The sequence below is a fragment of the Anas platyrhynchos genome, chromosome 17 (assembly GCF_047663525.1).
Source record: "Anas platyrhynchos isolate ZD024472 breed Pekin duck chromosome 17, IASCAAS_PekinDuck_T2T, whole genome shotgun sequence".
In the NCBI taxonomy this organism is placed as follows: Eukaryota; Metazoa; Chordata; class Aves; order Anseriformes; family Anatidae; genus Anas; species Anas platyrhynchos.
Window position 1 is genome coordinate 4,760,307 of NC_092603.1, and position 24,923 is coordinate 4,785,229.

At 61.1% G+C, this 24,923-nt stretch overlaps 2 protein-coding genes across 3 annotated transcripts; one reads left to right on the forward strand and one right to left on the reverse strand.

The window, feature by feature from the left end:
* The first annotated feature begins 5,873 nt into the window (after nucleotides 1-5,873).
* GABBR1 (gamma-aminobutyric acid type B receptor subunit 1) lies at nucleotides 5,874-20,012 on the forward strand. The gene is given in 24 exon segments (XM_038171800.2): nucleotides 5,874-5,951; nucleotides 6,094-7,781; nucleotides 7,881-8,069; nucleotides 8,695-8,712; nucleotides 10,033-10,193; nucleotides 11,491-11,625; nucleotides 12,209-12,379; nucleotides 12,877-12,978; nucleotides 13,298-13,363; nucleotides 13,872-14,063; nucleotides 14,178-14,420; nucleotides 14,625-14,688; nucleotides 15,684-15,761; nucleotides 15,871-16,021; nucleotides 16,301-16,433; nucleotides 16,946-17,062; nucleotides 17,144-17,251; nucleotides 17,498-17,591; nucleotides 17,818-17,945; nucleotides 18,028-18,156; nucleotides 18,298-18,441; nucleotides 18,985-19,053; nucleotides 19,055-19,118; nucleotides 19,175-20,012. Coding segments are annotated over 23 exon segments (3,765 nt in total). The 5' UTR covers nucleotides 5,874-5,951; nucleotides 6,094-6,631; the 3' UTR covers nucleotides 19,234-20,012.
* A 573-nt stretch (nucleotides 20,013-20,585) lies between these two features.
* Nucleotides 20,586-24,582, reverse strand: RPS5 (ribosomal protein S5). 2 transcript variants are annotated; one of them, XM_038171799.2, is made up of 6 exons: nucleotides 24,433-24,582; nucleotides 23,386-23,491; nucleotides 23,076-23,285; nucleotides 22,619-22,747; nucleotides 22,417-22,515; nucleotides 22,213-22,325 (listed from the first exon to the last, which is right to left on the reverse strand). In XM_038171799.2, the coding sequence occupies exons 2-6, from the start codon at nucleotides 23,488-23,490 to the stop codon at nucleotides 22,257-22,259; spliced, it is 612 nt and encodes a 203-aa protein (XP_038027727.1). In that variant the 5' UTR covers nucleotide 23,491; nucleotides 24,433-24,582; the 3' UTR covers nucleotides 22,213-22,256. The 2 variants fall into 2 exon arrangements, with proteins under 2 accessions (XP_071881155.1, XP_038027727.1); XM_072025054.1 differs by lacking the exons at nucleotides 22,619-22,747; nucleotides 23,076-23,285; nucleotides 23,386-23,491; nucleotides 24,433-24,582 and adding an exon at nucleotides 20,586-21,386 and having other exon boundaries at nucleotides 22,231-22,325.
* Between the last annotated feature and the right edge of the window lie 341 nt (nucleotides 24,583-24,923).

Genomic DNA, 24,923 nt, shown 5'->3' on the forward strand with positions numbered 1-24,923 from the left:
ACAGGAGACCAAGGCGGGGGCACCACATCCCTGAAATTTCTCCCCCTCAGGAGAAATTTCTCCCCCTCGGGACACCGGGACAGGTTGCCCAAGGAAGCCAACGGGTGGCCCCATCGCTGGAAGAGCTTGAGGTTGGACAGGGCTTTGAGCACAGAATCACACAAGGGTTGGAGTTGGAAGGTACCTCCACCTGCTCCCAGCTCAACCAGCATCGGGATGTCCATCTCCAGGTGGCTTGGAGCATCTCCAAGGTGGGAGACGCACCGCGAGCAACCTCATCAGGTGAAAGGTGCGATCTTTAAGGGTCCTCCCAACCCACCCCATTCTATGACCCCACCATCCGTAGCACATCGCCCCCCACGCACGCCCCTTGCTCCTCGCCATAGTCAGGGTAGTACTCGTACAGCCGCTCTCCCTTGTGGATGAGGAAGGGGGGGTGACCAGGTTGGAGAAGTCGCCAAAGATCTTCCCACAATCCGGGTGCTTGTAGGGTCGTTCCCCGGTGTGGCCCCGCTGGTGTCACCTCAGGCTGTTTGGACCTCCATGAGCAAAGGATTGAACGTCCAAGAGCAAAGAATTGGGCCTCCATGGGCAAAGGATTGGGCCTCCAGAAGAAAAGCACCGGACCTCCATGGGCAAAGGGCTGGACTCCACAAATCAAGGATTGGGCCTCCACAAGCGAAAGATTGGGTGACCGATCCACACCATGGTGTCACCCATTCCCACAGTGTCACCCACCCCTTGGTGTCACCCATACGCCTGGTGTCACCCAACCCACAATGTCACCTATCCCCTTGGTGTCACCCAACCCATGATGTCACCTATCCCTTTGGTGTCACTCAACCCATGGTGTCACCCAACCGTGTCACCTATCCCCTTGGTGTCACCCAACCCATGATGTCACCTATCCCTTTGGTGTCACTCAACCCATGGTGACACCCAACCCATGGTGACACCCAACCCATGATGTCACCTATCCCCTTGGTGTCACCCAACCCATGGTGTCACCCAACCCATGGTGACACTCCCCCTTGGTGTCCCCCACTTGATGTCCCCCCCTCCATGGTGTCACCCATCACCAAACCTACCCGGGCAGCTCCCAGACTCCCCCTGGGGTGAGGGTGGGTGAAGGAGCCCCCCCATTAACTAGGGGACGCTGCCCAGACCCCCCCAGTTACCAACAGGGAACTACCAAGTGCCCCCCAAATACCAGCAGCTGCTACCCTGGACCCCCCCTTTATTTCCAAATCTTGCCCAGACAGACCCCCCCCCCCCCCCCCAAATAAAGACAGGGCACTGACCAGCCCCCCTATTACCTATGGGAACCTATTTAGGACCCCCCCCATTAATTATGGGGCACTGCCCAGCCCCCTCATTACCTATGGGGTCCATCGCCCCTCCCCATTACCCCCATTGCCCCCCCCGGCTCCCCCCACCCGGTATCTGCAGGGAGCCCCGAGCCGCAGGCCCGCCCCCCCCGCGCCTCCCGGTTGGGCTCTCCCGGCCCCTTCCCGCGGCCGTGCAGGCGCGGCCGGGCTGCACCAAGGCGGCGGGGCCGGGGGGGGGGCCGAGGCTCCGCGCCCCCAACAGGAGAGAGAAACGGAATAAGGAAATTAAATTAAATTATTGGTTATTTCTTTAAATTTAATTTTAGAAACATAAAAAAATAAAAATAAAAAGAAGACAATTCCGAAATGATAAAAGTAATCATAAAAGAACGCCCCCAAATATTAAAAGATGAAAAGATATAAATGAAAAAATAAAAAACGAAGATAAAGCAAAAATAAAAAAGCAAACAAAAAATAAATGAAAAACCGAAAACAAAAGATAGAAATATAATAAAAAATAAAATTAAAAAATAAATAGAAAATGAAAGCAAAATGTAAAAAATAAATTTAATTTAATTTAATTTAAATTAAATCCCCCAAATTAAAATAAAAATTAAAAAAATGAAACCCCCAAAATTAAAGAAATAACAAATAAAAAAGACAAAGGCAAAACAACAAAAAATAAACAATGTATTAAAAATTATAATAAATAAATAAGCAAATAATTTAAAAGTGATTTTAAAAAAGTAAAAAAGAATCAAATGCAAATTAAACAAATGAACAGAAACACCCCAAAAATAAAGAAATAAGGAAATTAACCAAAACTAAAATTAAAACCCAAAGACTGACACCCCCCCCTCCCCCCCCAGGCCACAGGGTCCCAATTTTGGCACTTTCTGGCTGACCAAAACCCTGGGTTTTGAGGCAATTCTGCCCCAAATGGACACGGGGGGGGGGGGGGGGGGGAGGGAGGAAAGGAAGAAACGCCCCAAAACCGGGTGAATTATCCCCAAATTTTTATTTCCCTCTGAGGGATGAAATCACTTCTCCTCTCCCGCTCTTTGGGGTGAAAACTGCCCTTTTTCTGAGCGCTCAAAAATCCCCCAAATCCATCCAAAATGGATTTTTTTTTTGGGGGGGGGGGGTCCCGAATTCCACCCAGCAGGACGGGTGCCCCCACTCCCCCACCCCCAAAGTGTGGGGCAGCCCCCCAAGTGTGGGGCCAGCAGGGATCAACTGCCCGGCTGCGTCATCCCCTGGGCAGGATGCGCCCCCCCCCCCCCCGGACGCCCCCAAAACGCCCCCCAGCCCCCCCCAAGCCCCCCCTCCCCTCCGCCTCCGGCTGCCTGGGGAGGGTTGGGGGGGGGGGGGGGGGGGGTCCGGTGTCCTCCCCCCCCACTCTCTCCTTGTCCCCCCCCCCGGCCCCGCCCCCCCCTCAGGCTCCGCCCCCCGCCCGCCCCCGCCCACCTGGGCCCCCCCCGGGCACCGCCCCCGCGCCGCCGGGAGCCGCGGCAGCCCCGCTCCTGCCCCGGCCTCCGGGGGGGCTCCTTCGGCCCCCCGTGACCCCCCCCCCCCCAAAAAAACTCCCGGACCCCTCCCCCCCCCCTCCCGCCATCCCGGACCGCCCCCCCCCCCCAAAAAAAAAAAAAAAATCTCCGGACCCTCCCCAAATTGCTGCTCCCCTCCCCTAAATCCCCCCCCCCCACAATTTAGCCCCCCCCCCCCGCCCCAAATTTGCACCCCTCCAATTTAGGCCCCCCCAATTTACCCCCCCAAATTTCCGCCCCCCACCCAAATCTCTCCCCCCCTTCAATTCCAACCCCCCAAATTTCCCCCCTCCCCAAATCCCCCTCTTCAATTTCCTCCCTCCCCCAAATTTTCCCCACCCCCTCCCCCAAATCTCCCGAACCCCCCAAATCCTCCCCCCCCCAAATTTCCGTGCCCCCCCCACCCCCATACCTTGCACAGGCTCCGCTCCGGCTCCGCCAGCCCGGACGACCCAGGTAAGGCCACGGGAGGGGGTAAAAGGAGGGGGGGGGCACGGGGGGGGCTCCCCGCATTACACACACCCCAATTCCCCCCCCCCCAAAAAAAAAAACCTTTGTATCGAAGCCCCCCAGGCTGGGAGCCCCCCCTCCCCCTTCCTGGAGCCTTGCACCCCATTGTGTGCCCCCCCCCTTAATCCAGTTTGGGACCCCCCCCCTTCCTGTGACCCCCCCAATCCGGGCCCCCCCCCCCCCCAATAAACTCTCCCCTATTCTGGGGCCTCTGACCCCCCCCTCCAGGCCTGGGACCCCTCCCTATATCCAAGGCTCCCCCCCGGTATATCCAGGACCCCCCCCATGTTCAGGACCCCCTCTCTTTATTCAGCCGCCCCCCCACATGCAGGGACCCCCACCCATTTTTAAAGAGCCCCCCTTATCCAGGGACCCCCCCTTATATTCAGGGACACCCCCCCTTGTTTTTAGGGACCCTCCCCCTCTATTTCAGAGCCCCCCCTATTTCCAGAGCCCCCTTCCTTTTCCAGCCCCCCCCCCCCATTTTCAGGACCCCCCCCCTTTTTCAAAGACCCCCTCTTTCTATTTTCAGCCCCCCCCCCATATTCACCCTCCCCCCCATTCCAGGATCCCCCCCCCATATTCTTAGACCTCCCCCATCCCAATTTTGCCCCTCCCCATCCATGACCCCCCCCCTTCCCGAAAGGGGGGTGGGGGGGGCAATAAAGAGGGGGGGGGGGGGCCGAGGGTCCGGGGGGGGTGGGGGGGCCTGCAGGGCCTGAGCTCAGCAGTATCCAAGCAACTGGCTTAGTTAGCGTCAGCCCTCATTAGTGCCCGGCTTAATTACCCCAGGGCCTAGCAGCGCTGCGGAGGGGGGGGGGGATGCTCAGGGGAACGTCGTCCCCCCCCCCCCCCAAAAAAAAAGGCATCGCACCCCCAGCTTCAGGGCAGGCTCCTTTGTGCAGGCCGGGCGTGCAAAGCGGGCGTGCAAAGCGGGGGGGGGGGGGGGGGGGGGATTGCCCGGGTGGGGCTTGCACCGCGCTGCACGCAGGGAGGAGCCGGTGCGGGTGCAGCTTGCACGGGCGCGTGCGTGTGCAAGCAGGGTGTGGCGTGCACTGTGCGCGTGCAAACGGGGTGTGGCGTGCACCTTGCATGTGCAAGGGGGGTGTAGCTTGCACTGGCCGTGCATTGATGGGGTGCAGCTTGCACTTTCCACGTGCAAAGAGGGGTGCAGCTTGCACAGTGCATATGTACGTGGGGTGCACCATGCATGTACAAAGGGGGTGCAGTTTGCACTTTGCAAGCAGGGTGCACCTTGCACGGTGCATGTACAAAGGGGGTGCACCTTGCACGCTGCACGTACAAGTGGGGTGCAGCTTGCACTGTGCATGCACAAAGGGGGTGCACCTTGCACTTTGCATGTGCACATGGGGTGCACCTTGCACTGTGCATGCACAAAGGGGGTGCACCTTGCACTTTGCACGTGCACATGGGGTGCACCTTGCACTGTGCATGCACAAAGGGGGTGCACCTTGCACGCTGCATGTGCAAGCAGGGTGCAGCTTGCAATTTGCACACACAAAGCAGGGTGCAGGCTCGCACCACGCGCAGGCAGGCTGCAGTTTGCACTTTGCACGTGCACCTCCAGGATTTGTGGGGTGCGCCTTGGGGACCTATAGGGCCGCGTGTAAGGGCACCTATAGGTTGGGGAGAGCCTGCGTGTGCCATAGGGGATGCTGCGTGTGGCTGCAGCCCTTGGAGAGCCCCGGGGCGTGCTCTATAGGGGCTCGGCGCGTGCGTGCCCCGGGGCAGCGCTCTATAGGGGACGCTGCACTTGTGTGTGCGCACGCGCATGGCCGGGTGTGCTCCATAGGGGATGATCTGTTTTGTCTGCGGGCACGTGCGGCGCGGCGTGCCCTATAGGGGACGCAGGGCACGTGGGGCGTGCTGTGCTGTAGGGTATATAACCTATAGGGGACGCGGGGCGAGTAGGGTGTCATTTGTAGTTGAGGGGCTTTATATAGGGGATGCAAAGGCTTGTGGGGCGCGCTCTCTAGGGGATGCAGGGCACGTGGGGTGTGCTCTATAAGGGGTGTGTTCTATAGGGGGTGTGCTCTGTATATGAGATATAGGGCATGTGGGTCATACTCTGTAGAGGAGTACTCTATAGGGGGCATACTCTGTATAGGGCATGCAGGGCATGTGGGGTGTGCTCTATAGGGGGTGTGCTCTATAAGGGATGCAGGGTATGTGGGGTTGCTGTAGAGGGGATGTAATATATAGGGGTTGTAGAGCACCAGGGGCATAATTTATAGGGGATGCAGGGCATGCAAGGCGTAATTGATAGGGTGGCACTGTATATAGGGCATGTGGGGCATAATTTATAGGGGGTGAAGGGTGGGTGGAACATACCCTATATAGGGCACGTACCCTATATAGGAAATGTTACCCTATAGGGGGTGTACCCCGCATAGGGGTCTCAAGGCAGGGGGGGGAGTGCTCTCCAGGGGCTGCGGAGTGTGTGGGGCAGGCTCTATAGGGGCTGTCCCCGCAGGTGACAGCAGCGGTGACGTCCCCACCGACGGCCAGCATGGAGGGGACAGGACGGATCCTGCCCCACGGCAGGGTAAGGCACCCGAGCGGCCAACCTGGGGGGAGGTGGAGGACACGGATGCCCACAGTGTCCCCACGCATCCCCCTGTATCCCCCTATATTCCCCCCCCGGCCCCATAAGTGCCCCCGTAAGTGTGGGGCCACTGCCCCTGCAGGTGCTGCTGGTGCTGCTGGCGCTGAGTGCGGCGTGCGGCCAGGCGGCCGTACGCGTCAACCTGACGGAAGGTAGGTGGGAGGCCGACGCGTCCTCTGCCGCGTCCTCCACCGCTGCGTCCTCCACCGCCTCCATCACGTCTCCGGCATGTCCCCGCCGCAGTCCCAACAATCCCCGCGGTGTCCTCCACCACGTCCTCCGCCACGTGCCCGTGGTGTCCTCCACCTCGTCCTCTACCACGTCCTCCACCCACCACATCCCCATGGTGTCCTCTACCATGTCCTCCACGGTGTCCCTACAATGTCCCCAGTAACCTCCGTGGTGTCCCCCACCAAGTCTTCAACCACGTCCTCCGGTGTGTCCTCCTCCACATCCCCACCGCGTCCTCCACCAAATCCCGACCGTGTTTTCCTTTGCGGTGTCCTCTGCCCTGTCCTCCACCCTGTCCTCCTCCATATCCCAACCATGTCCTCCTCTACTGTGTCCTCCACCATGTCCCCCACCACATCCTCCACCATGTCCTCCAGTACTTCCCTACCATGTCCTCTTCTCCCATGTCCTCCAGCACATCCCCACTACGTCCTCCACCACATCCTCCACTACATCCCTACCATGTCCTCCTCTACCACATCCTCCACCATGTCCTCCAGCACATCCCTACCATGTCCTCTTCCACCATGTCCCCCACTACATCTCCACCACGTCCTCCACCACATCCTCCAGTACTTCCCTGCCATGTCCTCCTCTACCCTGTCCTCCACCATGTCCTCCAGCACATCCCTACCATGTCCTCCTCCACTGTGTCCTCCACCACATCCCCCACTACATCCCCACCATGTCCTCTTCTACCACATCCTCCACCATGTCTTCCTCTACCACGTCCTCTACCACGTCCTCCAGTACTTCCCTACCGTGTCCTCCTCCACTGTGTCCTCCACCATGTCCCCCACTACATCCCCACCACATCCTTAACCACATGCTCCAGCACATCCCTACCATGTCCTCTTCAACCATGTCCTCCAGCACATCCTCACCACATCCTCCTCTACCACGTCCCCCGCTACATCCCCACCATGTCCTCTTCTACCACATCCTCCACCATGTCTTCCTCTACCACGTCCTCTACCATGTCCTCCACTACGTCCCCACTGGATCCTCTTCTACTGCGTCCTTCACTATGTCCACCAGAACATCCCTACCATGTCCTCCTCCACTGTGTCCTCCACCATGTCCACCACGTCCTCCAGCACATCCTCACCACATCCTCCTCTACCACGTCCCCCACTACATCCCCACCACGTTCTCTTCTACCACATCCTCCACCACGTGCTCCAGCACATCCCTGCCATGTCCTCCTCCACCATGCCCCCCACTACATCCCCACCGCGTCCTCCACCATGTCCTCCAGCACGTCCCTACCGCATCCTCCTCCGCCGCGTCCCCGCCGCCTCCTCGGCCGCGTCCTCCGTCTCGTCCCCGCCGCAGGCTGCGAAATCATCCACCCGCCGCGGGACGGGGGCATCCGCTACCGGGGGCTGACCCCGGAGGAGGTCCAGAGCGTCCGCTTCCTCCCCTTCGACTATGAGATCGAGTACGTCTGCCGCCCCGACCGTGAGATCGTGGGGCCCAAGGTGCGCAAATGCCAGCGCAACGGCACCTGGACTGCCATGGGACACCCCAGCCGCTGCTGTGAGCCTCCACCTCCCCCCCCCCCCCCCAAAAAAAAAAAAAAATCAGGGTTTTTATGGGGAAAAGACATGGGGCTGAGGCTTTGCGCCCCCGTTTTAGTGCGGACTTGCCCCAAAATGCACCTGAGCCTGGAGAACGGGCAGGCGGTGGCGCGGGCGATGGAGCGGGTGCCAGTGGAGGGGACGTGGACTGAGTACAGCTGCAACCCCGGGTTCCGCCTGCTGGGCAGCCCCCGCAGTAACTGCACCAAGCTGGGGCGGTGGAGCACCCCGAAACCCGTCTGTGAGCGTGAGTGTCCATGGGGTTTGGGGATCTCTGGGGTGGGGGTTCAGGTGTCCGGGGGGGTACTGGGATAGGGTTTTGGGACTCTACGAGGTGTTTGTGGGGTTTGAGGGGTCTCTGGGGTGGGAGTTCAGGTCTCTGTGGGGTGTCCATGGGGTTGAGGGGCCTCTGTGGTGGGGGTTCAGGTCCCTGTAGGGTCTTTGAGATGGGGGTTCAGGTCCCTATAGGGTGTCCATGGGCTTCAGGGGTATCTGCAGTAGGGGTTCAGGACCCTGTGGAGTGCCTATGGGGTTGGGGTTCTCTGGGAGACGGGTTCAGGTCCTTATGGGGTGCCTGTGGGGTTGGGGGTTGTCTAGGATGGAGGTTAAGGCCCTTATGGGGTCTGCACTATGGGATAAGGCCCCTATGGGGTCTTTGGGATGGGGATTCAGGCCGTTATGGGTGCCCCTGGGTTTTGGAGGTCTCTGCAGTAGGGGGTTCAGATCCCTGTGGGATCTCTGTGGTAGGAGTTCAGAACCCCACGGGGTGCCCATGGGGCTGGGGGGGTCTCTGGGGTGGGGGTTCATGTCCCTGGGGAGTCCTGGTCCCCATGGGGGGGTCTCTCTGTGACTCAGTTCCCCCTCCCCCACAGTTCGTCGCCCTCTCTCAGGTGAGTTTGGCCCCATGTGCCCCCCCCCCCCCCCAAACCCCGGTCCCCTCTCCCCTGGGTGGGGGCAACCCCAGCCCCCCCCAGCTCCCCAGTGGTTCACGGCACGGGGGTTGGAGTGGGGTGGGGGGCAGCATCCTCAGGGCCCCCTCTCCCCCCACGTACCCCTCTCTTCATCCGGGGGGGGGTGGGGGGCATCGGGAGCCCCCCCCCCATCGTGCAACGGGGGGCGTTGGGGCGGGATCCGCCTCCTCTCCGCCTCCTCCTCCTCCTCCTCCTTCTCCCAGCCTCCCTCTGCGCCCCCCCAGCCTCCGCCTCATCTCCCTCCCTCCCCGTCCTCCATCACCCATCCGCCCCCGCCTCCCCCCCCCCCCCAGCATCCTCCATCCCCGCTTTCCTCCGTCCCTCCGGCTCCGTCCCTCTGCCTCTCCGCTCCCTGTCCCTTTTTTTTCCCTCCAGCCCCCCCCCCACCCCCCCCCGCCACCCCCAGCCCCTCCGTCCATCCGTCCGTCCTTCCGCTCGCCCTCCGCCTGCCTCGCCGCTCTCCAGCCTCCGTCCTCCCCCGTCCTTTCGTCCCCCTGCCCTCCAGCCTCCTGTTTTTCTGTTTTGCACCCCCCCCCCCTCCTTTTCGGCTTTGCATCCATCCTCCTTTCTGTTTTGCAACCTTTCTGCCTCGCATCCGTCCTCCTTTTCTGCTCTGCGTCCTCCTTTTCTGCTTTGCATCCTCCTTTTCTGCTTTGCATCCATCCTCCTTTTTGCTTTGCGTCCTTTCCAGCTTTGCATCCATCCTCCTTTTCGGCTTTGCACTCTTCCCTTTCTGCTTTGCATCCATCCTCCCTTCCTGCTTTGCACCCTTTGCCTGTTTTGCACCTTTTTTCCTGCCTCGCACCCTCCTCTCCTGCTTTGCACTCTCCTTTTTCTGCTTTGCATCCTTTCCTGCTTTGCATCCATCCCCCTTTTTTGCTTTGCAACCTCTTTTTTGCTTTGCATCCTCTTCTCTGCTTTGCATCCTTCTCTGCTCTGCACCCCCCCTTTCTGCTCTGCACCCCCCCTTTCTGCTCTGCACCCTTCTCTCCATCCTTCCTTCTTTCCCCTCCCCACCCCTCTTCCCTTGCCACCCCTCCACCCCCCCCCCCCAAAAAAACCCTCATTGCCATTCCTCCGGTGCCTCCGTCCCCCTCCCCGAGCCCCCCGCCATGGCCAACCTGCCCCCCCCCTCGCCCTGACCCACCATGGCGAGCGTCCCCGCGGTCCCCCCCGGCTCCCCACGCTGGCTGCTGGTGCTCAGCGCCCTGCTGGTGTCGCGCCCGCCGGGGGGGACAGGCAAGAAGGCCGTGCACGTCGGGGCACTCTTCCCCATGAGCGGGGGGTGGCCGGGGGGGCAAGCGTGCCTGCCCGCCGTCCGCATGGCGCTGGAGGACGTCAACAGCCGGAGGGACATCCTGCCCGACTACGAGCTGCGCCTCATCCACCATGACAGCAAGGTGGGGAGGGGGCGGCGGGGGTAAGGGGAGGTGGGGGGGTTATGGGGGTGTAGGGGAGGAAGTGGGGATGGGGAGGTGGGGATGGGGATGGGGGTGATGGGGGCAATGGGGATGGGGACGTGGTGAGGGGCAATGGGATGGGAAAAGGGATGGGGATGTGGGGAGGGGTGGTGGGGATGGGGATGGGGCAATGGGGATGGGGGGGAGTGGGAATGGGAACGTGAGGAGGGGTGATGGGGATGGGGACAGGGATGGGGACATGGTGAGGGGGACGGGGACATGGTGGGGGGCAGTGGGGATGGGGACGTGGTGAGGGGCAATGGGATGGGGACAGGGATGGGAACGTGGGGAGGGGTGGGGGAGACAGGGACACGGTGGGAGGCAGTGGGGATGGGTCAGGGATGGGGGCGTGGTGAGGGGTGGTGGGGATGGGGGGCAGCAGGGGGTGGTGGGGATGGGGGCAGAGCTATAGGGCAGGGTATAGGGACAGCAGGATGGGGCAGGGACACGGGGCAGGGTGGCCAGGATGGAGCAGAGCTATAGGGCAGGGACATGGGATGGGGTGACCAAGGTGGGACGGGACATATAGGGCAGGGTGACAAGGACGAGGCAGATAAATTGGGGGCTGGGGGGGGGGGGGGGAGCAGATATATGGGGCAGGGTGGCAATGACACCACAGATATATAGGGCTATACAGGGCAGGGGCAGAGGGACCGAGGCAAGGGTGGGGAAGGGGGCTAGGATGGGGCCAGGGTATTTGGGGCACTGGTGGGGGGCTTGGATGTGCTGGGGGGGGGGGTCACGGGCATAAACCTGCCCCATAGCAAGGGGAAGCAGTGGGAGTCCCTCTGATGCCCCCATCCCCATCCATCTGTCCCTTATCCCAGTGTCCATCTGTCTTGCACCCCCCATTCCCCCTTTCTGTCCCCATCCCCCCCCCCTTTTTTTTTTCCTGCATCCCCCCCCCCATCCAGCCCGGTTGCCACGGCAGCGGATGCTGCTGGGTCTGCCACTGGGTTGCCGTGGCGACGGCGCCTCCGTGCCCTGAATTATTCACAGCCCCCCCAGGGAGGGAGCCGGAGCATCGCGGGGCCCCCCCATGGGAACCCAGACTCCCCCCCCCTTCCCTTTTATATAGTTTTTTTTTGGGAAGCGGATCCAACCCCACCACCAGGAGGGGAATGGGGGCGATGGGTTAAACTGGGGGAACTGGGATGGGGAAAAGGGGCGGTGAGGAAACAGGGGGGGAGTCCAGCAGCTGCTTGATCCTTGTGTCCCTGTTCCCCCCCCCCCCCAGTGTGACCCAGGCCAGGCCACCAAGTACCTCTATGAGCTGCTCTACAATGACCCCATCAAGATCATCCTCATGCCCGGCTGCAGCAGCGTCTCCACGCTTGTGGCCGAAGCCGCCCGCATGTGGAACCTGATTGTGGTGAGGGGCAACACCCAGGGTCCTAGGGGGGGCACACCTTGGGGGGGTAACACAGGGTGCTGACCCCCCCGATGCTGCTGGGGACGGAGGTGGCGTGGTTGCACTGGTGCTCAGCAGTGGTCGTGCACGCGTGTCGCATTGCACGCAGCAACGCGTTGTTGTGTTGCACGCACGGCTGCAGCCACCGCGTGCCAAGGACGTGTGCGAGTGCTGCTACGTGCGTGGTTGTTGCTCTGCGTGTGCTTCTTGCCGTCAGGTTGTTGTTTTCGGGTTGTTGCTACACGTGGCGTTGCTTCCGGGGTGTTGCTGTGTGCGCAGCTGTTGCTTTCGGGTTGTTTTTGTATATGTGCTTGTTGCTTTCGGGTTGTTGCTGCACGTGTGGTTGCTTTTGAGTTGTTAACGCGTGCGCTTGTTGCTTTCAGGGTGTTCTTCCATTTGCAGTTGTTGCTGTGTGTCTGCTTGTTGCTTTCAGGTTGTTACGTGCACGCTTGTTGCCTTCTGGTTGTTGCTTCGTGTGTGCTTGTTGCTTTCGACTTTTTGGGGGGCTCACAACCCCCCTCTGCTCTTCCCCCTCCCCTCGCAGCTCTCCTACGGCTCAAGCTCCCCTGCCCTCTCCAACCGCCAGCGCTTCCCCACTTTCTTCCGCACCCACCCCTCGGCCACTCTGCACAACCCCACGCGTGTCCAGCTCTTCAAGAAGTGGGGCTGGACCAAGATCGCCACCATCCAGCAGACCACGGAGGTCTTCACCTCGGTACGCACGCTGGAGACCCCCCCTCAAACCTGCTTCGACCCTGCTGCCATGCCCTCCACGACATCCCCAAAATCTGCTGCATCGCTGCTTGCCCCCATCCTGATGACCCCATGGTTCGTGACCTGACCCAACTCAACCAGACCTGACCCAACCCAACTCAACCAGACCTGACCCGACCTGACCCAACTCAACCCAATCCAACTCAACCTAACCCAACCTGACCCAACTCAACCCAACTCATCCCAACTCAACCCAACCCAACTCAACCTGACCCAACCCAACCCGACTTGACCCGACCCAACTCATCCTGACTCGACCCAACCCAACTCAACTTTACCTGACCTGACCCGACCCAACCCAACCTACCCGTATCCCTTGCTTGGTGCCCCTCCACCCTCCCCGGGCTCACTCTGCACTCTCTTTCCCTTCTGACCTCCCCCACCCCATCTGCCTGCCCCCTGTCTGCCCACTCCCCGCCCTGCTGGCCCCCCCACCAGACCCTTGATGACCTGGACCAGCGGGTGAAGGAAGCCGGCCTGGAGATCACCTTCCGCCAGAGCTTCTTCTCTGACCCTGCCGCACCTGTGCGCAACCTCAAGGTGAGCCCACCTCACCTGCATCCCCAAAGCCCTCCTTCCAGTGCCCAAAACCACTGGGGTGCTTCTGGAGCCATGCCCTGAACCCCAAAAAGGGAGCAGAGCCACTCCAGGATGCCCAAGCATCCAGGTCAAGGTGGGGATGTGAACCTGCATCTCTTCCACCTGGATGAGGAGCCGTGTCCATGACGGGCAACACTGAGTTTTAACTGCCAGCTCCACCTTCCTATTCAAATTTATGCAAATGAGGGGTGGGTGGGGTTGGGTTTGCGTAAGCCCAGGGAGCAGATGTCCCACCCCAGGCTGAGTTGTCTCCCTGCAGCGCCAGGACGCCCGTATCATTGTGGGGCTCTTCTACGAGACAGAGGCGCGTAAGGTCTTCTGCGAGGTGAGGAGCACATGGGTGGAAAGGGGGGGACACCAGTGGGGCAGGCACCAGTGGGGCGTGAGGGAGCACATGGAATGGAGGAGGGTGGATGTAGGGTGATGGATGGTGGGATGGAGAAAAGGGTGGTGGGGCACGTGGGAGAGAGGGCAGAAAGGTGGTGGTGGGATGGGTGGGTGGAAGCGTGGGGAGATGCGAGTGTGGTCAGATGGGTGGGTAAGTGGGATGGTGGGAAGAGAGATGGTTGAGTGGAGGCACAGGGTGAAGAGTGGGTGGACGAAGGTCTGGATGGATGAACGGGGTGTGGATGGCCAGAGGTCTGGAATGATGGGCAGAGGTATGGATGGAGAAACATCAGGATGGATGGACAAAGGTCAGGATGGACAAAGGTCTGGATGGATGGACAGGCTGTGGATGGACTGATGGCTGGATGGATGAACGAGCTGGGAAGAAGGATGCTAGATGAGCAAAGGGTGACGGGATGAAAGCAGCTGCCCCGCGGCCCGCCCAGGTCTACAAGGAGAAGCTGTATGGCAAGAAGTACGTCTGGTTCCTCATCGGCTGGTACGCCGACAACTGGTTCCGCATCAAAGACCCGGCCATCAACTGCACCGAGGCGGAGATGGCCGAGGCCGTGGAGGGGCACGTCACCACCGAGATCGTCATGCTCAACCCTGAGAACACCCGCAGTATCTCCAACATGGTACAAGGCTGGGGGGGGACACATCCCAACAGGGAGGGCAGGCAAGGTAGCTTGGACCCCAAGGGTCTTCTCCATCGCATCCACCACATCGCCACCTCCCTGTCCCTGTCCCAGACGTCCCAGGAGTTCATCGAGAAGCTGCAGAAGAGGCTGGGGAAGAACCCAGAGGAGACGGGCGGCTTCCAGGAGGCGCCGCTGGCCTATGATGCCATCTGGGCGCTGGCCCTGGCCCTCAACAAGACCTCAGCAGAGCTGGTCAAGAAGGGGCTGCGCCTGGAGGACTTCAACTACAACAACAAGAACATCACCGATGAGATCTACCGGGCCCTCAACTCCTCCGCTTTTGAGGGTGTCTCGGTGCGTTGCACCCCAGAGCATCCCCCAACCCTGTCCACCTTCTCCCCACCAAGGTGTCCCATGTCCCCAGCTCCTTAACCTTTGAGGGTGTCCCCTGAAACACCCCCAAAAAGTGCCAGATGGGTGAAAACTTTGCCTCCTAGCACCCGCTGGGCACGTGGTGCTGCTGCCTGACAGGTCCGTGTCCTGATGCTCATCCCACAGGGCCACGTTGTCTTTGACGCCAGTGGGTCCCGCATGGCCTGGACACTCATCGAGCAGCTTCAAGGTGAGTGAGCGCAGGTGTGCAACACGGTCACCATGTCCCATGTGTTCCCTTCATCACGAGATGCTTGTAGCAGGCAACATCACATCTGTTGCACACATCAAACCCTCTCGTTTGCATGATAAATAGCATACAACAGCGAACTGGTGCCCCAGGATGGACACCACAACAACCCTTTGGGCCAACAGGACACGAAGCCTTAGCATGCAATCACTCATGCGTGTGATGGAGGGAGGTGGTCAGGAGGTAGGAGGGACAGGAAAGGACAAAGAAGGTCACCAGGAGTGGTCAGCGTGGATTCAACAAGGGGATGTCAGACTTGGCCAACTTGACCACCTTCTGCTGGTCTGGTAGATGAAGGGAGAGCGATGGACGTTGTCTAGGTGGACTTTAGGAAGGCTTTCGGCACTGCCATAAGATCCTAGAGAAGCTGTTGATGGATGGGCAGACGGTGGGGTGGGTTGGGAACTGGCTGAACCATCTGGATGGTGGTGATCAGTGGCACCACATCCAGCTGGAGGACAGTCACCAGCATGTCCTGGGACCTGGTGGGGACACCAAGTGGAACAGGAACCAGTGATGTGCCCTTGCTGCAAGCAAGGATAAGTGTCCTGGACTGCCGTAGGCGAAGCATTGTCAGCAGGTCAAGGGAGGTGATCCACTCCGCTCAGTACTGGTCAGCCAAAACCGGCTGTACTGGGTCCAGTTCTGGGCTCCCCCATATGAGAGATATCTGGCCACACTGGAGAGAGTCAAGGAAGGATGATGGGCTGCTCCAGCTGAACATCAGGAAACACTCTGCCATGGTGCAGGTGGCCAAGCACTGGCACCCCAGAGAAGTTGTTGGGTTTCCAGCCTCATCTTCAAAAGCCACCAGCACGTAGTCCCGAGCACCCAGCTCTGGGTGGACCAGGTGGATCCAGGGGTGCCTTCCAACATCAACAATCCCAATGGGGTCATCGCACCTCCTGCCTGACCCGTCCCCACTGCCCTTGCAGGAGGTGTCTACAAGAAGATCGGCTACTACGACAGCACCAAGGACAACCTCTCCTGGTACAACAACGACAAGTGGATCGGTGAGAGGGGTGGTGGGAGGATGTGGGGGGACTTGGGGGAGCACCCACAGGGCTCCTGCCATTGGGAAGGGCCCCTCCGTGCCCCCTAATTGTGCCACGGGCTCTGCAGGAGGTGCCCCACCAGCTGACTACACCAAGGTCATCACCACCTTTCGGTTCCTGTCCCAGAAGCTCTTCATCTCTGTCTCAGTGCTGGCTTCGCTGGGCATCCTCTTGGCCATCATCTGCTTGGCCTTCAACATCTACAACGGGCACGTCCGGTCAGTGACACCCCCTTCCCCAAGGCCGATGGCCAAGAATCAGCCCAAATGTCACCGTTTTCCCGGCGTTTGGGTGCTCTCATGTGCTTCCTACGGCAACGGGAGGTTGCTCTTGGTAGGAATCTCCTCTTCCCGTGTCACTTCGGGCGGTGCTGAGCCTGTAGCACGCAGTGCCCAGCGTCCGTTGACCTCCCTTCGTGCCTCGGTTTCTCGGGTCCTATTGGGGGTCAGCTTGGCGCGATGGTGATGCCCCGTGTCCCCGTTGCGTGTGTCCTCCAGGTACATCCAGAACTCCCAGCCCTACCTGAACAACATGACGGCCGTGGGCTGCACGCTGGCACTCGCTGCCGTCTTCCCCCTGGGGCTGGATGGATACCACATCGGGCCAGGGCTCTTCCCCTTTGTCTGCCAGGTAGGGGGGGCCAGAGGAGGGAGGCAGCTGGAGGGGGAATGGTTTTGGGTACAGCTATGGGATTGGGACGGATGGAGGAGGAGTTCTGGGTGCAACTGTGGGATGGGGACGGGTGGAGGAGGAACTGTTGGAGATGGAACCATGGGATGGGGACAGCTGGAAGGGGAGTGGTTGTGGGTACAGTTGGAAGGGGAATGATGGTGGATACAGCTATGGGATGAGGACAGCTGGAGGAGGAATGGTTGGAGACAGAATCAGAGGATGGGGACAGCTGGAAGGGGAATAATAACTAGGGGTAGAGCCATGGGATGAGCACAGTTGGAGAGAGAATGGTTGGGATACAGCCATGGGATAGGGACAGTTGAAGGGGGAATGGTCAGAGATGGAACCATGGGAAGGGGACAGCTGGAGGGGGAACGGTTGTGGCTACAACCATGGGATGTGGGCAGCTGGAAGGGGAGGACACTGTCTAAGCACAGCCAAGCAATGGGGCCACCACACACCCTCCGCAGGCCCGGCTGTGGCTGCTCGGGCTGGGGTTCAGCCTGGCTTACGGCAGCATGTTCACCAAGATCTGGTGGGTCCACACCGTCTTCACCAAGAAGGAGGAGAAGAAAGAGAAGCGGAAGGTGAGGGGGGGTCCGGAGGAGGGGGTGGGGGATTGCCGTGGTGCCGTGCTGACCCTGCGTGCCCCTGTGCCCCCAAAGCAGACCCTGGAGCCGTGGAAGCTGTATGCCACCGTGGGGCTGCTGGTGGGGCTGGACGTGGTGACGCTGATCATCTGGCAGATCGTGGACCCCCTGCACCGCACCATTGAGGTGGGGGTAGTGTGGAAGGAGTTGCTGAGGGCACTGCTGGGGGGAGGGTGTTCACGGCAGCGGGGGGATGCTCAGAGCAGCGGGGTATTGCTGGGGGGATGCTCACAGCACCAGGGCACTGCTGGAGGGAAGTTCACAGCACTGAGGGGGGGGGCGATGGCATCAGGGTGCTGCTGGGGGGCACAGGGGGGTCCCACAGCCAAGGCTCCCCCACCCATGTGCCCCCTCCTGCCCTTGCCACCCCAGGAGTTCACCAAAGAGGAGCCCAAGACGGACACGGACGTCTCCATCCTGCCCCAGCTGGAGCACTGCAGCTCCACCAAGATGAACACGTGGCTCGGTGGGCACGGGGGGGGTCGAGGTAGGGGGTTGGGGGTTGGGGGAGGCAGGCAGGAATTTGGTGATGGTGGGGGGAAGGGGTTCCAAGCAAGACTTGGGGTATGAGGAGGGTTGGGGTAGAGGTCCTAAAGGAGACCCATGGGGGGCAGATAAAGGGGGTCCCCCATTCCCTGCTTGACCACCGATGTGTGACCCCCCCCCTTTTACCCTTTATTCTCCCCCACCAGGGATATTTTATGGCTTCAAGGGGCTGCTCCTGCTGCTGGGCATCTTCCTGGCGTACGAGACCAAGAGCGTGTCCACCGAGAAGATCAACGACCACCGTGCCGTGGGCATGGCCATCTACAACGTGGCGGTAAGCCTGGGGAAAGGGGGGCTGCGGGGGGGGTCCTTTTGCCCCATATCTCACGGGGCGACCCCCAAAATATCACCCGCAGGTCCTCTGCCTCATCACCGCGCCCGTCACCATGATCCTCAGCAGCCAGCAGGACGCGGCCTTCGCCTTCGCCTCGTTGGCCGTCGTCTTCTCCTCCTACATCACCTTGGTCGTCCTCTTTGTGCCCAAGGTGACAGCGGGGACAGGGGCGCCAGGGGGGGGTGTCTCCGAAAAACCACCAGAGAGGGGACGGCCGTCTCGCGGGGTTCCTCCTCTGGACGTCGGGTGTTAGGTTTTGGGGTGAGGATCTGAAAATCGGGGGCCCCCGCAGATGCGGCGCCTCATCACCCGGGGCGAGTGGCAGTCGGAGCAGCAGGACACGATGAAGACGGGCTCATCCACCAACAACAACGAGGAAGAGAAGTCCCGGCTGCTGGAGAAGGAGAACCGGGAGCTGGAGAAGATCATCGCCGAGGTGGGTGCACCCCAAAAATGCGCTGGGGGATGTGCGGCACCCCACGGGTGTTGTAGCGTCGGGGTGCTGGGGTCACCTCGTTAGGGGTTTTGTAGCATTGAGGGTGTCAGGGACATCCCATAAAGGTGAGACACCCCATAAAGCTGTCGTAGCATTGGGGCGTTGGGGACATCCCATACTTCTTGAATGCCCCATAAAGGTGGAAAACCCCATAAAAACGTCATGGTGTTGGGGATACCCCATAAAGGTTGGATACCCCATAAAGATCAGGGCACTGGGGACACCCCATAAAGGCGTTGTAGCGTCAAGGAGTTGGGGACATCCCATAACAGTTGGACACCCCATAACAGTTGGATACCCCATAACGCTTGGACACCCCATAAAGGTTGGGCACCCCCTAAATGCATTATAGCGGGGTTTTACCAACCTACAGCTGCACCCACCCCCGGTGCACCACCCCTGGGGTGCTCCCCCCATCCCTTAGGGTCAGGGGCTGTTTCCCAATCCCTTTTTTCCCCCTTTTTTTTTCTCCCCCCTTTGCAGAAGGAGGAGCGGGTGTCGGAGCTCCGCCAGCAGCTCCAGGACCGCCAGCAGCTCCGCTCGCGCCGCCGCTCCTCCAACCCCTCCCGGGAGGCCGATAACCATTTTGCCCCGGGGTTGGGGGCCGCCCCGACCCCGGCCCCCTTCTACCAGCCCAACCTGCCCCTGGTGCGCTGCCTGGTCTCGGAGCAAGCCGACAAATTGGGACGGGGCAACTGTGACGGCAGCCGGGTCCACCTCCTCTACAAGTGACCCCTTCGGGGGGGGGATGCGAGGCGAAGAGCTGGGATTTGGGGCTAAGAAGGGTGGGGCCAAAGAGGGCGGGGCTAAGCAGGGTGGGGCTGTGGGGGGGCGGAGCCTCTTGGCCTTATAATGGTGATTGTTTTTAAGGCGTTTTTCCCTTTTGTCTTCACCCCTGGGGGGCAGTTGCGGTGCCCCCCCTCCCCAGCTTGCCACCTGCCTCCGGTTGCGGTCAGGAGGCGAAATTTTGGGGAAGGGGGAGGGTGGTTGGTTAATTAGGGGAGGGGTGGGCTCAGAAGGGGTTACACCCCCACGCTTTCCCCCTCCAAGCATCCCCTGCTCCCCTCCTTCTGGTCCTCATCATCTTCCTCCTCCTCCTCCTCCTCCTCCACCAACGCATGACGCAGCCTCCCGGCGAGGCTGGCAGGGGGCAGCGGGCGTCCGACCCCCTCCCACTGCCCCCCAGGGTTGGAATCGAGGTGGGGAGAGGCAGCACCGTGCCCCCCCCCCCCATCCCCTCTCCTTTTTTTTCCGTCGGGTTGTAGCTTACAACCGCGCGTAGTTACTCGTAGGTGTAGTAGCGCGCGACTTCCTCTGCTTGTAGCGACCGGCGTGGCGGGTCACGGCACGGGGAGGTGGGGGGGGGTCCATGCCCACCCCCAAAATGGGGTCCCAGCCCCCCCAAAGGCACCGTGGGCTTGGTTTGGGGGCCGTGGGAAGTTGTGCACGGCGGGGTCGGGGTCCTCGGGTGTACGGTCGTGCGGTAGTGGACAACCGGACCCTGGTTCTTCTCACGGTCTCCATTGTCGTTCCTGAGCCTGGAAACATCCCAACACCTCGGTGTGCCCCCCCGAGACCCTCCCCAAAATATCCCCACACCCTCTGCCCCTTGGGATTTGGGGTGGCCATAAAGCCGAGGTCAAACCCGGAGCCGATGCCGCCCTCGTAGGGCACAAACCCTCAAGGTGATGGCTAGCACCCCCCCTCAGAATGGTGGTTCCCCTCCTCTTTTATTTGTTTTTTGCTTTTATTTGGGTTCAGGTTCACCCCTCCCGCCCCCAAAATACACACAGCCGGGCCGGGGACGGCTCCGATAGGGACCGGGGAGTTGGCGGCGGCGCCAGGCACGGCGGGAGGTGGAAATTGGGCACCCTGCCACCCTCCCAGCCCTAAAACACCCCCCCCCCTCCGACAGGGATTTGGGCACCCCCCTCCTCAATTTAAGCCAAACTGGTGATTTACAGCTCCTGGTTGCCCCCCCTTACAAACAAAAGGTCCTGGCTTTGTTGTTTTTTTTTGGGGGGGGGAGGGGGTGTCCTTGGGATCACGCTCGTTGCCGTTACAGAAGAGGCATCATCAGGACGTGGTATTGGGGAAAAGATTTAATAAAGGGGAAATGGGGCTTGTGTGTTGCCCCCCCATCCCCAAATCTGAGGGGATGTCCCCTCCAAAACCCATTTGGCCAAGGGTATGAGTTTGGGGGGGGGAACCTGTTAGGAACCCATCCCCACCAAATGGGGAACCCCAAGACATCCCAGCCCCATAAAATGGGGAGGGGGTGTGGGGGGGGTCCTCGTTAATAGGGGGGCCACCCCGGCGGCCCCCAGGTGCTGTTTGTCACCGGGCTGCCCCCCTCGCACGCCGCGGGCAGGAGGAAGAAGATGAAGACCCCGCAGAGCACCAAGCCCCCCGAAATCAGCAGGGCGACGGCAACGGCCACCGCCTTGAAGAAGGGCCAGTGCCCCCCACCCCGGCCCCCCGGAGGGGCTGGGGGGGGCTGGGACCCCCCCACCTCCAGGCTGAGGGTCACCGTGGGCAGGCGGCCGGGCTGGGGGGCGTAGAGCAGGAGCCCCTTGGGGCGATCGAAGCGGACGAAGCCCCTTGGGGTGGCGGGGAGGGCGGGGGGCAGGAGGTCGGAGCAGGTCGGCAAAGCTGGGGGGCCGCGGCGGGGGGGCAGGGCTGTGGGGCGGCGGCAGATGGGGCAGAGTAAGGGGGCGGCAGGGGTCGCCACGCTGACCCTGGCCAAGCACTCGAGGCAGAAGACGTGGCCACAGCCCAGCGCCTTGGGCAGCTTGAAGAGGCGGTCGTAGGGGGCGAAGCAAATGACACAGTCCCGGGGGGGCCCCTCGGGGTCTGCCGGGGGGCTCGTCATGGCAGCGATGGCCCTAGAGAAGGGGGGAAACAGCGCGGGGGGGTTACAAGGGGGCAATAAGGACGTGAGGACGCAAGGTGAGGGAGCAAAAATAGGCAGGGATGGCATCGCTGCAAAGAATACCCCAATTCCCGCTGCCAACAGATCCCAAAAAAAAGCACAAAAATACCCAAACGCCCCCCCCCCCAGCCCCTCCTCACCTGCCCCCAGGGGTACCAACCCCCCCGTGGGGGCCGCAGCAAGCGCCCGCTCAGCTCAGGTACAGCCGGACAGGGAGGGCCAGCGGCACGCCCCCCCCCTCACCCTGTCACCAGGGGACGGGTCCCAGTCCCAAGGGCCACGGTGGCCCTGCGGGACCCGGCTGGCACCACACCTGGTTCAGGGTGGGACCTGTGGGTTTTGGCAGCTGTCCCATACCACTTTGTCACCCCGAGGGACTGGTTTCCTCCGGGGAGAAGCCTGTCACCCCCCCCCCCCCCCCCGTCCCGGTTTTATTTCTTCTGCCTTGCCTCTCAGCGCTGTTTCCTCCACCCCCCGCTGTGGAACAAGGGATAAACGGGGGCACAGAGGGGATTCGGGGCAAGGGGACACAGCCCCCAACCCCAAATCACACCCAGGAATGAGGAAATCCCAACCCTATAACGTGCCAAGGTGAGCTGGGGGCAGCTGTGTAGCATGGAGACACGTGGGACCTAACGGGACATCCCCATGCTTTTCTGGGGTCCAGCCCCAAAAAGGACCCCCCCAGGCACCCCTCGTGCGCGTGGAAGAGGACAAAATACCCCAAAAACCATAAACAGCACCCCCATAATCCCACAGCACAGGGAGGAGAGGAGGGGCACAAAGTAGAAGCCAACTTTATTTTGTGCATAACAGCAGCTCTTTAACGGTTGGACTTGGCCACGCGCTCCAGCTCATCCTTCTTCTTGATGGCGTATGAGTTGGAAGAGCCCTGGCAAGGGGAGGAGGAAAAAAAAACCGTGAGAAATCATGACATGTCGCGATTGTGAGGCCGTCCTGCCACCGCCTGGTGACAGCCTCACCTTGGCAGCGTTGATGAGCTCGTCGGCCAGGCACTCGGCGATGGTCTTGATGTTGCGGAAAGCGGCCTCGCGGGCACCCGTGCACAGCAGCCAGATGGCCTGGGAGGAAGGGGGGGGCAAGGGAAGGAAAAAGGGGGACATCAGGGACACGCTGACGAGGAGGGGGGTCCCCACAGCTCAGGGATTCCACAAAAGGGGGCACCTGGTTGACGCGGCGCAGCGGGGACACATCCACGGCCTGCCTCCGCACCGTGCCGGCGCGGCCGATGCGCGTCGAGTCCTCGCGGGGGCCGCTGTTGATGATGGCGTTCACCAGGACCTGCAGGGGGTTCTGCGGGGGGGGGAAAAAAAAAAAAAAAGGGATAAAAATCAACCCATACACCCCTAAAACCCAACCGCTGCGCCCCTAAAAATGGTCCCAGCCCAACACCCAACCGCCCCGCACCTCTCTAAAGGGGGGAAAAAAAAAAAGGGATCAAAATCAGACCTTACGCCCCTAAAACCCAACCGCCGCGCCCCTAAAAATGGTCCCAGCCCAACACCCAACCGCCCCGCACCTCTCTAAAGGGGGAAAAAAAAAAAAAAGGGATCAAAATCAGACCTTACGCCCCTAAAACCCAACCGCCGCGCCCCTAAAAATGGTCCCAGCTGCCCCGCACCTCCCCGGTGAGCAGGTGGATGATCTCGAAGGCGTGCTTGACGATGCGCACGGTCATCAGCTTCTTGCCGTTGTTGCGGCCGTGCATCATCATGGAGTTGGTGAGGCGCTCCACGATGGGGCACTGCGCCTTGCGGAAGCGCTTGGCCGCGTAGCGCCCGGCGCTGTGGGGCAGGTACTTGGCGTATTTCTCCTTGACGGCGATGTAGTCCTGCAGGGGGGGTAGGGGGGAGATGGTGAGGCCCCTTCCTGATGCGCCACGGGGTCTTGGGGTGACCCCAAAGGGTAACCCCACGCGGGCCGAAAAATACCTGGAGGGAGATGTCGTTGATCTGCACATCGTCCGTGCTCCACTTGCCGAAGAGCTTGATGTCGGGGGTCTCGGTGACAGCGGGCGCCGTCTCCCAGTCGGTCATTCTGTCAGGAAAACGGGGATTGGGGTGAAAAGGGGCAAGGCAGACCCGCCCCTTTTACCCCCTGCATTGAATTGGGGGGTGCAGGTCCTTAAAATGAGATGGTGAGGACCTGTGGGTGAGCCCGAAGAGGTGGAGCGCCCTTCCGAATCACCCTTAACACAGGGAGCTCCCAAAAATCTTTTACCTCAGAGAGCCCCCCATAAAGGAACAGCCCCCAGAGCCCCGAAACTCCCACCTCAGTGCCCCCACAAGGCCTAGGACCCCCCTGTTTTTAACTCAATGACCCCCCCCAAACTCCTACATCAGAGCTCCCCCTGCCTGGAGCACCCCCCATTCCTCCATCAGGGACAACCCCAAGGCCTCAACCCCCCCCCAATTTCTATTCGGGACCCCAACCACAGCCTGACCCCACACATTTTAACCCCAACCCCTTCCCACCTCATCACCTCCCCCCAAGGCCTGTCAACACCCCCCCACCCCCCAATTCCCACCTCAACACCCCCCCAAACCCAAATCCCTCTCCTTTCCTACCTCATCCCCCCCCCCATATTTTAACCCCACAATTCCCCCCAGTCCCCCCCAAGCCCCGATTCCTCCCCATTTAACCCCCCCCAGCCCTGAGAACCCCCAAATCCCCCTCCTAAACCCCTGAACCCCCCCTAATCCCCACCCCAACGCTCCCAAAATCCCTGAGCCCTCCCCTTTTGTATCCCAGTCCCCCCCCCAAGGCCTCACCCCAAATTCCTCCCTCAGCGACCCCCCCACCAGGCCCCAATTCCCCTCCCCCCCCCCATTTACCCCCTCCCCGTGGCCTGAGGACCCCCAAACCCCCCTCCCAGACCCCACCACCCCCTCCCCGACCCCACAGCCCCTCCTCCGCCATTCTCAGCCCCAAATACCCCCAAATTCACCCCAAATTCCCCCCGGCCCCGCCGCACTCACATGGCGGCCTCTGCAGATCCGGCGCCGAAAAAGAGCTCGGACGGGGCCTCTCCGCCTCTTATCCAGGGGCAGGCGCCGGCTTCCGGCTGCGCATGCGCAACGCTGCAGCGAGGCTCCGCGCTTCCGCCCGTTCTACCCTCGCCGTGCCCGTCCTTTCGGTCCCGCCGGGCGGTGGCGCATGCGCGGAGGGCGATGGTGAAGCCGGGCGGGGCATGGTTGTTGAGGGCGTCTGCCCGAACTCTGCCATATTGTGGGGTTTCTCCCTATGGAGGATATAGGGACACGCGTGGGGGGGCGGAGGGGATCCCTCTGCGGGGCCTCTCCGCCCCTACACAGTCAGCAGCTCCTCCCAGCTCAGTGTCAGCCACAAACACGCAGGTTTCCTTCCCATCCCATAGCCAGGTCGTTTATGGGATCACTGGCCCCAAAATGGAGCCCCACTGGTGCCTGGCCACCAGCCTAACGCCACCCCATTTACCAGGCCCCTCAGA